The 15,354-nt window shown below is 42.7% G+C and overlaps 1 protein-coding gene across 6 annotated transcripts in view; it reads left to right on the top strand.

The window, feature by feature from the left end:
* The first annotated feature begins 368 nt into the window (after positions 1–368).
* The window catches only part of IKZF2 (IKAROS family zinc finger 2), a 114,757-nt gene continuing 99,771 nt past the window's right edge, over positions 369–15,354 (top strand). For 5 of the 6 annotated variants that reach the window (XM_029959553.1, XM_029959552.1, XM_029959554.1 and 2 more), the window contains exons 1-3: positions 369–374; positions 1,649–1,697; positions 2,415–2,519. In XM_029959553.1, coding sequence (XP_029815413.1) covers positions 1,664–1,697; positions 2,415–2,519 — 139 coding nt within the window. In that variant the 5' untranslated portion in view covers positions 369–374; positions 1,649–1,663. Of the gene's footprint in view, positions 375–1,648; positions 1,698–2,414; positions 2,520–7,348; positions 7,429–15,354 lie in introns of those variants that run through there. The other variant, XM_018071901.2, reaches the window with a different exon arrangement.

The following is a 15,354-nucleotide window of genomic DNA, read 5'->3' as shown; positions in this document are numbered from 1 at the left end:
TCCTAAACTTTCTCCATCTTTCTGTGTCTTCAGCTCGAGCGAAACACTCTCCCTCCATTCGTTGTGGAGAGAGAGGTTTAGCAGCTGGGATTTGCCATCACCAGCCTAAAAATGGTGACCAAACTTTTTCTTTCCCCTCTCCTTTTCCTTCTCCTCTCCCCCTTGAAGAAATAAAAAAATTAAAATCAGGCCGCGTTTTAACTTCGGTTATGGATGTTTCTGTGTTTCTTTTTGTCTTCCTTTCTCTTCCTCCTCCCTTCCTCCCCTTTCTTTCCTTCCACTTCATTGGCTGGGATGATCTTTCCCTGTTGCTTCTGATGTTTCTTTCTTTTTCTCAGTGTGTGCCTGCCTACCTGGACTAGGGGGAAGATAAGGTAATTTTGAAGGGCTTGAGGAAGTGGCTTACCTGTTCTGAAAACTTCTGGGGTTTTTTGAGATTTCTTTTTAGGAGTCATGAAAATCAGTAATTGAAGAGTTTGGTAGCAGCTGGGCAGGTTGAAATTTAAGTGTTATGTGCTGAATGCCTTGGGAATTTGATCTGCTTTATACCAAAGAAGAGCACAGAGAAAAGTATTTATTTGTTGGGGAAAGGCGGGGAGCAGGGGGGAAGGAAAGAGGGTTGAGGGAGGGGGAGGGAAGTGGTTTTGGAGACAAGAAGTGAAGCTGCCTGTTTTCCAGTAAGTAATGGAGAAATTCCAGGAGCCAGGGCTAAATATACTTGGCGATCAATACAGAAATGGCTCATTGTGAATAATTTAGCTGCCTGGTGCAGTGAGAGTTTTGAAACTAAAGGCAAAAAAGAGGCTGTGGAGGGAGAGAGGAAATAAAATTCTTCTCTGGTCATGTCAGATTCTTAACTTTTCCACTTAAAAGAACATAGTTATGATTATTGATCCCTCTCTTATTCCCCCCCCCCCAATATATATCAAATGATAGCTAGGGGGTGTCATTCTATACAGTTACTTGGGTTTCGGGAAAGTAATAGCTTGTTCTGTGTCAGCAAAGTGCTTCCAGAAACTTTAAGATTGCTTCACACCACAAAATGTATGATCTGGGAGTTTTAAGTGTGATGTTTGGCCCCGTGCTGTGGTAGATAAATAGGATTGGAATGAACAGGTGTGTGTACAGGTGTGTGTGTGTGCACAGAGGTGTGAGACAAAGAGCTGGAACAGCTCTGTTGGAGGGGAACAGACACAGGAGGGTTTATTTTGTTTAGATCAGGATGGAGTCTCTTGTAGTGTGTGTGAAAAGAGCAATTGTTAAAGGTATCCATCTCCTCAAAGTCTGTTCTGGCTACAAGAGCGGATAAAGCGTTACCATCCCAGCTTGAACAAAACAAGTGGAAAGTCAGAGAAAAAACTCTCAAATCGGGCAAAAATGTGAGTGGGGCAGAGAGAGAGGGGGATGGTCAGATCAGGATGATCCCAGTGCCACCTGCCCAAGAGGCAGCTGCTTTTCTTTACTCACATAATTTACAGGAAGAGTTCAGTGATTTGCAAACGAGCACATGCAATGCACTTGTGTGTTTCTCTAGGCAGTGGTTGCAACAGCAGTAAAATGGGCAACTACTTAGGGCTTTAAGTAAGTTTAATCATTTAATGGTTGATACTGACAGGAGTCTCTGAGGGTGTACTTTTCTGCCTTGCAGCACTGCACTTTGACTATGGAAGCAGAGGCTGCTGATGGATATATAACATGTAAGTAGTCATTTCATTTGATTATTCTGAATTACTTTTCTTTTCCCACTATCCTTTCTATAATGCAGTCACCTGAAACTTTAGGTTCCTTATGTATGGTCTTTGCATTGATACTGAATTAATAGCATTTAAATATAAGCTCTCTGTATGACTGAGAAATGCATGGGGATGGGTGCATGGGTGAGTATCTCTAGGTTTAAATGTTTGCTGGGGGTAAATGAACTTACCAAATGAGAGAAAGTTTGTCTTCAGAAATTCAAATTGCAGCCAAAACCTTTTTATGCCTTTCCCTATGCATTTCTCTTGTTTTCTTTGTGGGGGTTTCTGTAAGTGCTTTGTTTGACTGTCAGTTAACCCTGAGCTTTGGGGGGAAGGTCTGTATGGTGAAGTACTGTTCTAGTCTTCCCCTGCCCAGCCTGGATTGTCGGTGTCTGCTAATGGAAAAGTAATCCTAACTCACTTGAAACCAAGCAGCTGGGGCAAAGTTTGTCACAGGTGTGTGTGTAAAAGACTGGTGACAGTGAGGGGGGGGCTCTTAAAAATCAGTCAAACGTTTGTTTGTGTCCAGTGGGATTTTACAAGCTCTGGGAAGACCCCACCAGTAAAGGAGGGAAGGGCAGGGGTGAAGGGAGCAAGCGGGTTGTGGTTCTTGATCTTTGTGCAACTCTGCTGAAGAAGGGGCTGGAAACTCACGGGGAACTCGTTTTGTGCACACAGGTGACAATGACTATTCTCCTGAGAGGGAGCACTGCGGCATGGCCATTGACCTCACCTCCAGCACTCCCAATGGCCAGCACGCCTCCCCCTGTCACATGGCAAGCAGTAAGTCTCCTCTTAAGCCTGTTTCTCTCTAGCAGAGGGTTGGGTTGGTCTGGTCCTCTGGGTCCTCGGCTTGCTTACCTGGTCTTAACCACTGCTGTGGGCATTGCTAATAGCAGAGGAGGACAAGGGAATTTTGTTGGGTTTTGTTTTGTTGGTTTTTTTCTTTCTTGTTCATGCTGGTGTCTCATCTAAACATGAACGGGATTACTAGTCTGAACTATCCTAAGGTGGCATTTGAGAGCTGGTCCTTACCTGTTCCAGGTAGGAAAACACTAGGCTTGGCATATGCTGGTTTTGTTTCCTCAGGTTTTGAAATCCAAATGGAAGTTGGTGTTATTATTACTTACTGTGCTTCCCAAAACAGCTTGAAGTAGCTTTATTTGAAAACAAACAAATTTTATTTACAAAAAAGCTTCACTCTGGCAAAAGTATAAAGTTAAAATATCTGGGTTTGATGACAGGTTGTATTTTACTGTTCCATACAGTAACTTCAGCATGCTATTCATTACTTCAGCTTTGCCTTTGCAAGTCCAAAAGTGGCTGGGATAATTGGGAGTTTATGGCACTTGGTCGTTGACTCTAAGAAACTGAAAGGATTTTGGTTTAGAATGTCGAGGGGAAACTCAGAAAATGTAGAGTTTTGGGAGTCTACTGAGAGTGTCAAGTGCTGGTAATATTTCTGTAATTATTCTCATGCTGTCTATTGGAGGTGGATAAATATAGTTTACACGCATTTCATAAAAGCAACATTCTCTCTTTTCCGTGTGTGAGTGCTGTAGGTTGTTTTACTGGTGGCTACAGTGTTACATCAAGATATTTACCTTAATGTAACCTCTCTACTTGTATTCAAGAAACCATGTAATATGCTTTGCTTCCAACATGCTTAATTTTCTTTCTGGTTTGTGTGTGCTGTAGATACATATCTATCTTTTTAAACAGGGTATTTGTATAATACCCCCCCCAAGAACTGTATGAAAAAAAAAATAAAACCAAAACCAGAGCTTTTAGGGTTGCTAGCTTGAAAATACACAGTATATTGACTTCAAAGTTTTTCTGATTGAGAAAAAGATGTTACTTTCCTTAAGAATTCTTTCCTCCTGCAAATTATGAGTAAAACACAGCTTTATGAGCCTTTAAAAATGAGGGTTATTACAAAGATCTCCCAATTATATACATGTTGCTGGAGAATATGATTGGTAATACTGTGAACTGAACTTTATATGACAACCGCCCATAATTCAGCATCTTTAGACAATTCCAGTTGTACGGCACTGGGAGTCTGATATACTTTATTATGTTGTAAAAGTTTTACTACTCACTTTCTTCATTTTCTTTGTTTCCTTTTTATTAATGGGAAGGCTTCATTGGAAGGGAAAAAATCTCCGTGTTTTAAATCTTCTTTATAATCTAGACTGAAAATCAGAGTCAAATTGGGGAATAAAAAGATCTGGGCTGAAGCAGTGCAAAAACTCTGTAACACATTCAGTATTTTCATGTTCACTGTGTTAACATTTTCAGTGGTTTTTAAGCTTTGTTAGTTCTTGCGACACACATGTATCTGCAGCCTCCGTGAATATCTTGTTTTTTTAGAGGTGTTTCTTGGTCTCTCATAGGTGTCTCAAATGCTTTCACCACTGCTGCTCTGTGTTAAGCAGGTGCCGCTGTTGAAAAATTAAGGGCTCTGCCTGACTTTCCCAAGCCAAGCAAAACTCAAGCTTCTTAAATTTGTTGTAATTTATTTACTCTTTGCAGGCTGAAGAACGTTTTTCAGAGAGGCGGTTTGCGCTGCCTTAAACATGGGAGGTATTGATCAGAGGTTGTCGGCTTTTGTGGCAGCTGTTATGTTGGTTCATTTAAGGTTTTTGGCCAAATCTCGAATCTGGCATGTGTAGGCTAAATCTCCAGGCTGCGCCTTAGAGCTTTCCACCTGTTTTGCAGGGCATGGGGAATCCTTTTAAAGGTTTGGTAACCCAGGGACCCGTGACCTCTTTTGTTTTTTGTTTTTTTTTTTTAAGGAGTGGTGGGGATGGGTGGGTAAGGAGGAATAGCTGTTTGAAATATTTTTTATGAATTTGGTAGCTCTAAATGGATTGATCCATCATCCATAGTTTTAATTGGAGGAAGTAGCAGTGTTATATTTCTGTGTGGTTTGATGTCCAGTGGGTCACTGGAGACTCAGTGATGTTGGCTGCTGTTATAGTGAAGCCCAGAGCATATCATTCTGGCTGGGTAGGGCTTCCTAATGGAGGAGGGGACGTGGGGATCAGACCCCAAATTCCAAACATTTCACTCCTGGTTTGGTTGCTCGTCATCCCCAGGAATGGATGGCCCTATTTGGCTGTGTGCTCTGGATGTGCACCTGCAAGGTAGAGATCTAAGTTTTCACCTTTGTTCTTGCGTTCCATTAAATTGTTTTGAACCACAGCTCTTAATTTAGTCTGAATTTGTGTCTGACTCAAAAGGAGAAACACCATGAGAAGGAAATTTCTTGGATCTGCACCGAAATGACTGAGTAGTGCTCTCCCAGCAACAGCAAAATTATGTGCTGGGTAAAGAGTTTTTTAGTTCATTAGCCCTTGGCAATCTGTGTTACTACTTCTGTCTGGGCTGCTGATGTTTTCAGGTTTGATTCAAAAAGGTTTTGGGTTAAATGTTTTGGCTGCTGCATCCTTTAACCTATTATCATTTTCAAGTATCTAGATTATATTTGTAGGTTATGGATGGGGCTGACACTCAATTTTCCTTGTGAATGAGGTGATCCTGAAAGATGAATCACGCTAAATCGCCTGTCATAGCTAACTGATGATCTTACAGATACCTGCCTTTAGCAGAACACTGCATGTGTGTTGGCAGATGCTCTGTTCTAAAACACTCTATTGTAGTTTTATGTAAGCAAAGATTTCAAATACATGTAAATATTCAAATCTAATAGGTTGATAGATCACCTCACTTCTCTCTACAGCGAAAGACAAATTAGTGTTATACCTGCTGAGTATAGATGACATATTTACATAGCCCCAAATCTGGAAGTCCAGGTTTTCTTCTGATCTTCTGCAGGAAAACTCTTCCAAAGGCTGACACCCAGAGCTGGGCGTCAAAGGCCTGCTCAATTAACTTTGTGTTGGTACTAGAGGGTTCTCTGCATGGCCCCAAGCCCTCCTGCAGACCCCACCGAGTTCAAGGGAGTCGGTCTTGTTGCCTTCAGTGAGTGTTAAACTGGGCTCTAAGTGATCAGAAACCTCCGAATGGGAGCTGGCATGCTAATTAAAGGCTAATGGGGAATCCTTATAAAAGAGGCTTTAAAAAGAAATAATTCCCAGTCACCTCTTCATAATACCACACTGAGTTCTTACTGCAGTTATTAGAGATATTTTTTTTTCCCTGTAGGTTAAAATGGACCTAGAGGAATGTCTGCTTTAGAGACTGCAGGGGCACAGTCATTCAATTAGTTGACTCAATCAATTCTTTGTATAGGATGAAGGATACTTCTCTAAGATCACTTGCCTGGTATCATATGGAAAATAGTAACAGCAGCTATTAGCATCTGACAGTCAGTGGCAGAGGCAATTTCCCCTTAAATTAGAGACTTGACAGTGGGTGTCCCAGTTAACTTTCTTATCTTTCCTTTCACAGACAAAAGGAGCCCTTAAATGAAACAGAGTCAGAACAATCATAAATATCAAACCCAGCATCTGATGTTTTAAACTGATTAAAATTGTGGTACACTTTCAAGAGGTGTTTATAGTAGCTTGAAGTGTTACTAAGTTATGAGAATTAATTTATTAAGAAAATGAGCCATGTCGGCTGACTCTGTTGCAGAAAATAATGAGGGGACTGCATTTTCTTTGTGGTGGGTAACAATCACTCTGTCTGACAAGGTGGCTAATTGGGACAACAGTATTAAGGGTAAATGATTTCAGCAGCGATATTTAAAGTGAACTTGGGCAAGGTTTTATTGTAGTGTAACCACTACTATATTCCCAGTGATCAGGGTGGACTATCAGTTGCACTGTTTTTTTGTAACATCAGAGCCTCAAATCTTTCTTGATTACTTTCATTTTTCAACTGAATTGTCATACAACCCCTGTTTTGTCACAGTTATGTTGCCCCTAGGAGAAAGTTTGTGTACCATAGCTGTATCAGCACATCTGTAGGGATAAAGAAACGTAACTGTGGAGCCTGCCTTTTGGAATGAAACTGTGTAAAATTAGAGATTGTTCCATGCCTCCATGGCAAACAAGCCTTACCATCACCAGAGTGCCCTGCCCAGGCACATGAGGATGGACCTTACACTGGGATTCTTTTTGGCTCAGTATGTGTTGTGTTTTTTTTAGTAGGATGAGGTGATAAAGGCTGAACCTCTGCAGGAGGCTTTTCTTTAGGGAGGGTGGTTGAAGCTGGTTGGATTGGGCTGCAGAGGGGGGCTGAATTGGTGCTTTGAGGCAGTCACTCCCCTGACATGTGCACTGGGGCATGAAGAATTCTGTCTCCAAAACTTCTGTGCTCTGAACTAGGGATTTAGGTCTCCAGTTCCTCCAAATATCTTGGAAAGTGTGAAACATGGCATATGGTGCTAAAAATTCAGACCAGATTACCTCAAGATGCTGAGGAATCTCCTCTCCTCAGCAGTTAAGGAGTAGGGTAGGCAGCATCTATTGGTCTGGGTATCTTTGATCCTGCCTCAGTGCAGGGAGGTGGACTTTTGACAGTCACTTGAGATGTCCTTTGGTCTTTTGTGTCTGACTTTGCAACCTTGACAGTTTGTTTGGGGAGCTCAGCTGTGGAATCGCACGATGATGCCCGATACAGACATACCTGTGGTTTTGCAGGTTGAAGGACAGTGAAGATGGACTTTGCCAAGATGAGCTCAGACATGAGGGATGAGCTCAATAAAGTCTGGCAGGGAACTGTAAGTAGTGAGGTCCTTTGTCACTCACAAGAGCACTGTCTGTGCTTCAGTCTTTTATCTTAGACTCCCTGAGAATTTCCAGGGCAATAATAGTCATCAAAGTTTTAGCCAATGGATTTAGCCTTCTTGGAGTTTAAGGATGAAAATGAAAAGGTGATCATTGGGCTTTAAACAGTAACAGAGGTTTTTGTCCACATCTAAGAAACCAAAGCTCTGCAGAGTAGTGTTACACTGTTTCTCGAGAGGGAGAAAAAAAAAAGAAAGCCAAACAGAAAAACGGGTTACCTGGAAATTAAATGCTCCTGGGATGTACCGTGAATTGTTGTACCTCTGATTTTTCACACTGGTGTGGTTGAAATCATGAACTAGTTCCTCTGATACAAACTGTGTGTAAATGAACACCAAGTAGTCACTGAAACTAGTAGAAAGTTTGAGTAACTACTATCTATGTAGCTCACACTGCATCGGTGAAGGGCTCCCCTACATATTTATCTTCTGTCACAGTCCTGGCATTCCCTATGGAGTCAGATACCCGGCTGCAAAAACATTCCTCCCTCTCAGTGAGTGTTATAATGAGGGTGGAGTGAAATTATCGGTTAATCTCATTAAATAGGTTTTTATTCATTCTGATGGAAGTCTCATGAGAGGTCATCTGCCAGGGCTTTGTTGCAGTACACACCTTTCTTTGGGAGCTTCTGTTATTCTCTTGGACTGTCAGGTTCAGTTAACTTTCCCTGGTACACACCCTGTTACAACACTCAGTGTTCTTGCTAGCTCGGTAGTCAGCAAGTTTTCAGTGTTTGCTTCTGGAATTTCAGTTCCTTTTCAGACATGCCAATGAAAAGAGCAATCCTCATCTTCCATGAAATATGACACTTTGATAGCAGCTGGACAAGATACCCATTGGAGAGTTCTCCCTCTTTCCCATCTCTGGATCTGGGGGAAGGTCCTGTTGAAATCAGTGGGTATTTTCTCCTGGGAAATCAAGGCTTGTCTCCAGTTCCTGTGGGCCACAGGCTCTGTCTAGTCCTCCAGCTAAGTGGCAGTTTGCAGGACTAAGTTTTATAGGTAGAGATGCAGCTGACTGTGCCACCTTTGTGCAGTACTGAGGGTGAGCAGCACTCACCCTCTTCGCAGTGCCAAGAGGACACCTTGAAGTGATGCTATTCTAGCTGAAAAGAGAAGGCATAGCTCCTTCTCCTGCTTTTTTTTCAGTAATCCCAGTGAATGAAATTCCTTGGGGGATCCACCTTGAGGCAGGTCTATAGAAAATTTAAGAGAAGGCTGAGCCACTGTAGTAACCAGACCTGTTGCCAGTCCAGGTGAGGAGACTGTGCATGTTATCCCTTGCCTGAAGCAGTGGATGCTTGTTTGGAGTCGGGCAGCTGACTGCTGCATCCCAATGGAGGGAAGCAGAGCTGTGACTATCACTGAGAAGCAATGACCATGACAGGTATGGCTCTGGAGTAGGTGACCAGAGGCCCAGTCCATCTCCCAAGTCTTGTCATTGTGGGGGAGTCCCTTGGTGTTTCTATGCCTCTTTTTTTCCCCCTCTTTTAGTTTCTGAGTCACAGAGGCCAGAGATCACTTAGGATGGAGGCTTGGATGGTACATGCTAGCCGTTGTCAAAAGTAGGAAATTTTTTTGCAATATCTTCTTTGCTTAGGGGTTATTTTACAGTTAATTTTTGCAGCCGCACAGTGAGATGCATTCACAAGTACCTTAATACCAGTGCAGCTTATTTCCTGTCCCACACAGGAGTAACTGCAGTGGTCCTAAAGCAGCCTGTTCTGGTGTGATTACATCAGAGCAACCACAGGATTTTAACTCTTCTCATACGGCTGAGGGTTACCAGGTCTGTGTGTGGACAAACCCCTATTCACATTGCCCAGCAAAATGTGCCCTTGATCTGGAGCCAGGTCTACATTACCAGCTTCAGCTGGCACTGCTGTGTCTGCCTGTGGCTTTGAAGGACTGTAATCCCTCCCAGGCGGAGAGATGCTGGCAGAAGCTCCTGCTCTGAGCAGAGCCCTGGCTGGCAGGGTCACCTGCAAGTGCTGTTACAGGTGTTACAGTGGAGAGTACTGTAAAACAGCAGACACTGTTCCTGGAAAAGCACAGGGATGATTGATCCCCCTCACTTCTGTGCCGATAGGTCATGTCAACTTCTGTGAATTAGAATATCTTCGTTTGTTTTTTTTTTAACTGACTTTTGCTTTCTCCCTACCTCTGTTTTTGCTTTCCAGTTTTGGGGTTTATTCTTGTAATGCTATGTGACCAAGGCATAGCACCACAGAGGTGGTGGGCTCTGTGTGCATTGTATCAGCTCCTTTAGCTCATGGTTGCTCTGTGTTTGTCCTGTCCAGAGAGGTCACTTCCCTTTGGTGAAGCTGAGGTTGGTGGTCAGAACCCTGTGTCCTCTCAGGGATGGGAGGAGGTCAACCTAGGGCCAAAGCATGCTCCCAGCCCATGTGTGGAGGATGTGAATGTCTGCACCTGCCAGCTGGTATTGAATAAAAAAGACAGCAGAGTTTAAGTGCATCATCTCCTACACAGGTAGGAGCCCCTCTTCTTAGAAGACTGTGGGTTTTACAGAAGGCATGAGCCAAGGAATCTGATTCACTCCAGACCTGTCTCTGCTCTCCCCAACATGGTTTCATGTTACCCAGAGAAGCTGCACAGACTGGTTTTCTCCACCCCCTTTTTCTGCTGTGGTGTTGGTACCACCTGTGATGCTGTTCTGGGCACAGGTGTAGTCACTGCAGTAGGAGAGAGAAGGGGAAGGTTAGTGGGGGTATTAAAGTCCTTTCCCTGTTTCTGGCTTTGAGAAGGCCTTTGTGGGACTCAGCTACTGTCCACCCTGAAGCTTAATGCAGTGGGGATGGAAGACCCAGCCACATCTTGGTGCTGCTGTTTCCAGGCCCTTTGTCCTGGGGATTGGAAGTCTGAAGCATTTTTTGAAGAAGGTAGGACATGCTGAAGTACCAAAAATCTGTTCAACTTGTCTACCTCTCTTGTCTGCTTCTCATGAAGCTTCTGCTTATGTGAGGGGTTAAGATGGTCTGTGTTTCCTCTCCAGGTAATGGAAGATCTGGGCAGGGCTAACAGCAGAGATGCTCCGCTGGCGGTTAAACCGCAGACTTGACAAAGCTTGACATCCCGATGAGGGGGGATTTTCTTGTTTACCCCCTCTGTTTCTGCACTTGAACAAAATAAGTGTTAGACTGAAAATGTCAGTACTGTGACCTTCAACAGTAGGCTAGAGTATTCTTGGCTCCTTTTTAATGGTGTTTCCCTTGCATTCACCTCTGCCTCCCAAACCCCCTAATTCCATCAGAAGGAAGTGATGATGTCCTGCTTTTTCTCAGGGGGCATGTGTTCCCTCAGTCTATGAAAGTTTTATGTTGGTGAGTGGCACAGAAAGCTGGCTGGAGAAGCCTGTGATATGCTCAAGTCCATGTTAATTTTTCTCATAATTACTCTTTGATTTGGGAATGCGTGTGTGCAGTTGTGTGAGTATTCACACGTAGTCTTTCTTAGACCTCAGCTCAGCTTTCAGACACTTTATTGTTGCCTTTTCAAGATGATCTAGCCATGAAACGCAAACTGAGAGAATTTTTGGTAACTGTATCTGTGCATCTTTTAAACTTCAGCAGCATGAATAAAACACCCACTTTAGTCTAAGGAGCAGCAAACAGGATGGTGTGAATTCCCTTCTTTTGAAAATGAAAGAAGTTGCTTCTTTCTGTATGAAAACAGCAAGTCTATTTACACAGAAGAGGTATGAGGTCTATTCATTTGAAGATGAGTGGCTGTTCTCTTTAAGTTGTGGATGGTTTAAAAGTTTCCAGGAAAGCATTGCAGTAGACTGAAGACCTTGTTCTGGTTGGCAGCCAGGTCTGTGATACAGGGAGATGGCTCAGGCTAAAGAAGAAAATGGCATTTGGTTTTTAATCTTATTTCTTGAGAAATTGATATCCTGCAGGGTTTGCCTTGTCCAGATAACAGCCCCTGAAGGAGAATAAATCTTATTAATTAGTGGTTTCATATTGTGCTTTTAATTGTCCGTTCCTAGGTACAGGCTTTGTGTTGCATGTGCGCTGTCGTGGTGAGGGGCCTCTCTCCCTGCACCTCTGGAGAGTCTGCCTGAGTGCAGAAATATATCAGAACACACCACTGGGCCTTAAATTCACTCAGTGCCTTAATCCTCATCACCTTTCAGATTTAGGCATGTCCTAGACATAGTTGTGAGTAATAGTTTTACAGTTTAATCTCCCAAAATTGGGTCAACCTTACCAGTTGTTTTGACCTTGTTACTGGCACAGGTGGTTCCTGGGTGAGTTTAATACATCTCTGTGCAGCTGTGTGCAACAATCTGGGGTATCAGCTTTACTTGAAACCCCCTGTTTGAAATTTTTCCTCTGGCTTAAATACACAGGCCTCTCTCTCCATCACTGTTGGGAATTATTCTTTGGATAAGCTATTTTTCTAAAGGGTAATGTAACAATGTCTCCTTGTTATATCAGGCTTTTTAAATTTTAAGGTGCTTCACAAAGGATACCAGTTGAAGAAATACAAATGAGTGAATAAATTTATAGGCTGAAGAGGTGGAGAAAAAGTAGGGAAATCAGTGTTAGTAGGAATTCAATTCCTATGGGTGGGAGGCAGTGATCTTCATCATTTGTGTATGTGACTTCAAATTATCAGAGTATAGGTAGCTCTCAAGAGTTCAGAACGGTGTTCTAGTTGTGTATTTAAGGGTCAAGTAGCATATGACGTTAGCAGACCATGAGAGCTCTGTGAGTTTATTCTTGGCCTTCTTTTAAATTTGTGTTCTCTGAATGTCACAATTTATTTTACCAAAATCCTGTGTACTTACATGCGAATCCCGGAGTGTTCTCAGAGTATGAATGCTATGACCTGTCAACTACCCCCAAATTACCTAATATCAAGTAGAGAATGTTGGTAGCTGAAGAAAAAAATAGGAGAATGTGTTCAACCCTGGTTTCCTACAAGCCTGTACATGTGCGATGTAATAACACAAATGGAAGGCACTCCGAGAGTGTTTCGGTCACAGGCGACAGAGAAGTACAGGCTTGAAAAATATTAGAATCATGCAATTCTCCTGAAATCAGGAAGCCAGAAAGAGGAGAGGTATGTGAACTGTGCCTCAGCTGAAGGAAAAACGATTAAGCGCCACCCTTTGCAAATGTCAAATGCATGGGAAAAAGTTGTTGGAAGCCAGTCTCCACTAAGTCTGCCACTTGCAGAACCTACTTTTTTGTTAGATGTTTGTGCAAAATCACCTTGCTGGTCTGCCTGTGAGACCAGACATGACTCAGGCCATCAGCATGTAACATGGTTTCAGGTTACTGTCTTACTGCTTTTGCGCTAAAATGCTGTAAAGAACTCTTTGCTTTTTTCTCTCACTTTTAAAGTGCTTCATTTATTCAATGTCATTAGTGCTATTGTTACTTAAATTTAGCTTCTGACTGGTAACCATTAAATATTAACAGCAAAATCAATAGTAGTAAGATTTTTCCTCTAGTAAATATATATCACATATATACTGAAAACCAAAGCAAACTGCAGTGCATTCCAGGAAACAATCTATAGTGCTGCTCTGTAACACTTTTCCTCATCTTTGTGTCAGGATGTTTTATCTGTGTCCCAACTGCAGCCATGTGTGCACTGTAGCCCTGGCTGTTCTTTTTGACAGCCTAGAACAACAGAGCCTTAGTAAAATAGTGTTTTCAGTGTAGAAATGTGAATGATAATTCATGACTGTAGTATAATTATCCAAGATTCCTTCACGACTGTGTGTATGGGGAGATCCTTAGGTTTGCTGTTGTATCTGGTGGACAGCACCCCAGCAGGTGCTCTGCTGGAAGCAGGGAATGGCCCTGTGGTGTTGGTTCTGCTGTGCTGAGGCTTCTCACTGTTGTCCACTGTGTTTTCTCAAACACGGGAACGTCGCTCAGTGCCCCAGCTTGTCGTGTCCTCCTCGCCTTTGCTGAGGCGTCTGGACGCCCTTATGAAACGAGTCCCTTTGGGGAATCGCTGACGTGTCTCCTGTGGGGAGGTCAGTATTCAGGTCTGGGTGGAGACAAAACCAACCCTGCAGTCAAGAAGGGTTTTTGAGAGAAGGTGGTGATGTGGCAATGGAAGATGATGGCTTAAAACCATTTAAACCCGATGCCTAATAAAGCAAATCTAAGACTGTGGCCTTAAACTGGCTTCAAAGCCAGTCTGGGTTTCACTGGAGGGGTATGGACAAAGGTGTGAGATGGATAGCACACCCAATGTGCACAAGGCAGTCTACCCCTGAGTTTGGCTCTCTGTATCGTTTTCTTGAGCAACTGCACATGCAGTAGGTCTTGGTAGACCATCGAAGGGATGACCTCAATTCCTTGCTCTGGCCAGGTGTTTTGGAATGAGGAAAACATCCCTACGAGTTAGCAATGAAATTTCGATCTATAATTATGACGGTAGTTTATAATAATAATTCTAATTATATATATATAAACAGTTTAACCTACTATAATGTAATATGGTAACATTTGCTGAGCTTTGGCTGCTTTCAAATGGTGAAAATGTGCTGGTGGTTATTGGCTGGGATTCAGAAGCATTTGTCAAAATTTTGTGCACTATGTGAACAGCAAAATTTTGTGTGGATTAAGCAATTATTAATTCTCTCCCATTATCTGTCAGATAAAACTACAACTAACTCATTAACCAAAATTAATTGTAAATAAAGCCGATCTGTTGTTGAGGAGGCTAATTAGAACAGTAATTGTGTAATGATGATGCATTTAATTTCAAAGAAGCTACTGCTTTTGGCAGTGATAGAGCAAGGTGTTCTGAAATGAAGCAGGGTGCTTGTCACTGTCATTGTCCTCTTAATTAATGCCACCAGGACTGCTTGTGTTTTGAGCCTTAGTAGTGTCCCCTATGGAGCACTCAGAAATGTCCTGATTCTTCTCACACTGAAGTCAGTGGTTAAACTGGCTTTTTGCCTCAATGGGCAGAAGGTGCTGTAAGTGGTGATGTAGGACATGGCACGCTCCTGGGTTTATTCCTGCAGCAGCTCATCCTTGTGGCTGAGCTCTGGGAATAGTGGCTGTGCTTTGGGATTTGCTACTGACTTGCCATGGAGATAGATCTGGAGTTTCAGGCCAACAAAACTGAATTGTGACTCAACGTTTTAAAAATGATTGAGTGAGTAATTTTCCATGCAGTTTCATTACAGTATCTTTTGCCCCAAGGATTATTTACTGTAGAGGAGCTTTCAGCATTTTTTCACTGCTATTTGTAATGTAGAATTTTAATAAGAAAGGAAGTGTTCAAGTAGGATAATGTTTTTGTCCCAAATTGCCTGGTTGTAATGGTAATATTGGTATCACAAGTAAAATCAGCAGTTGTACCTGCTAGGCTGTATGCACAATTTCTTGATTATTTTTTTAGTCTGTTTTCAAAATGTATCAAATGCTATTATGAGGTGAGTGTAGTATGTTTTATTTTAGCCAACTACCATTTGAATCATTAGCAAAGAAATGGGCACTGGGTACAGAATATATGGTTCACTGTACACAGTATATGATTGAGGAGGGCCACCAAGTTCATCAAAAGGATGGAGCACTTCTCCTGTGAGGAAAGGCTGAGAGAATTGGGATTGTTCAGCCTGGAAAAGAGGAGGCTTTGGAGATGACCTAATTGTGGCCTTCTAGTACCTGAAGGGAGCCTTCAAGAAAGATAGAGAAACACTATTTACAAGAGCATGTAGTGACAGGACAAGGGGAAATGGCTTCAAACTGAAAGAAGGCAGGGTTAGATGAGATATCAGGAAGAAATCCTTCCCGTGAGGGTGATGAGGCCCTGGCACAGGTTGCCCAGAGAAGCTGTGCCTGCTCCATCCCTGGAAGTGTC

The sequence above is a fragment of the Manacus vitellinus genome, unplaced genomic scaffold (genome assembly GCF_001715985.3).
Source record: "Manacus vitellinus isolate BGI_N305 unplaced genomic scaffold, ASM171598v3 scaffold_20_pilon, whole genome shotgun sequence".
NCBI classification, from domain to species: Eukaryota; Metazoa; Chordata; class Aves; order Passeriformes; family Pipridae; genus Manacus; species Manacus vitellinus.
The sequence above is the reverse complement of the archived record's forward strand: the minus strand, read 5'-3'. Positions and strand labels throughout refer to the sequence as shown.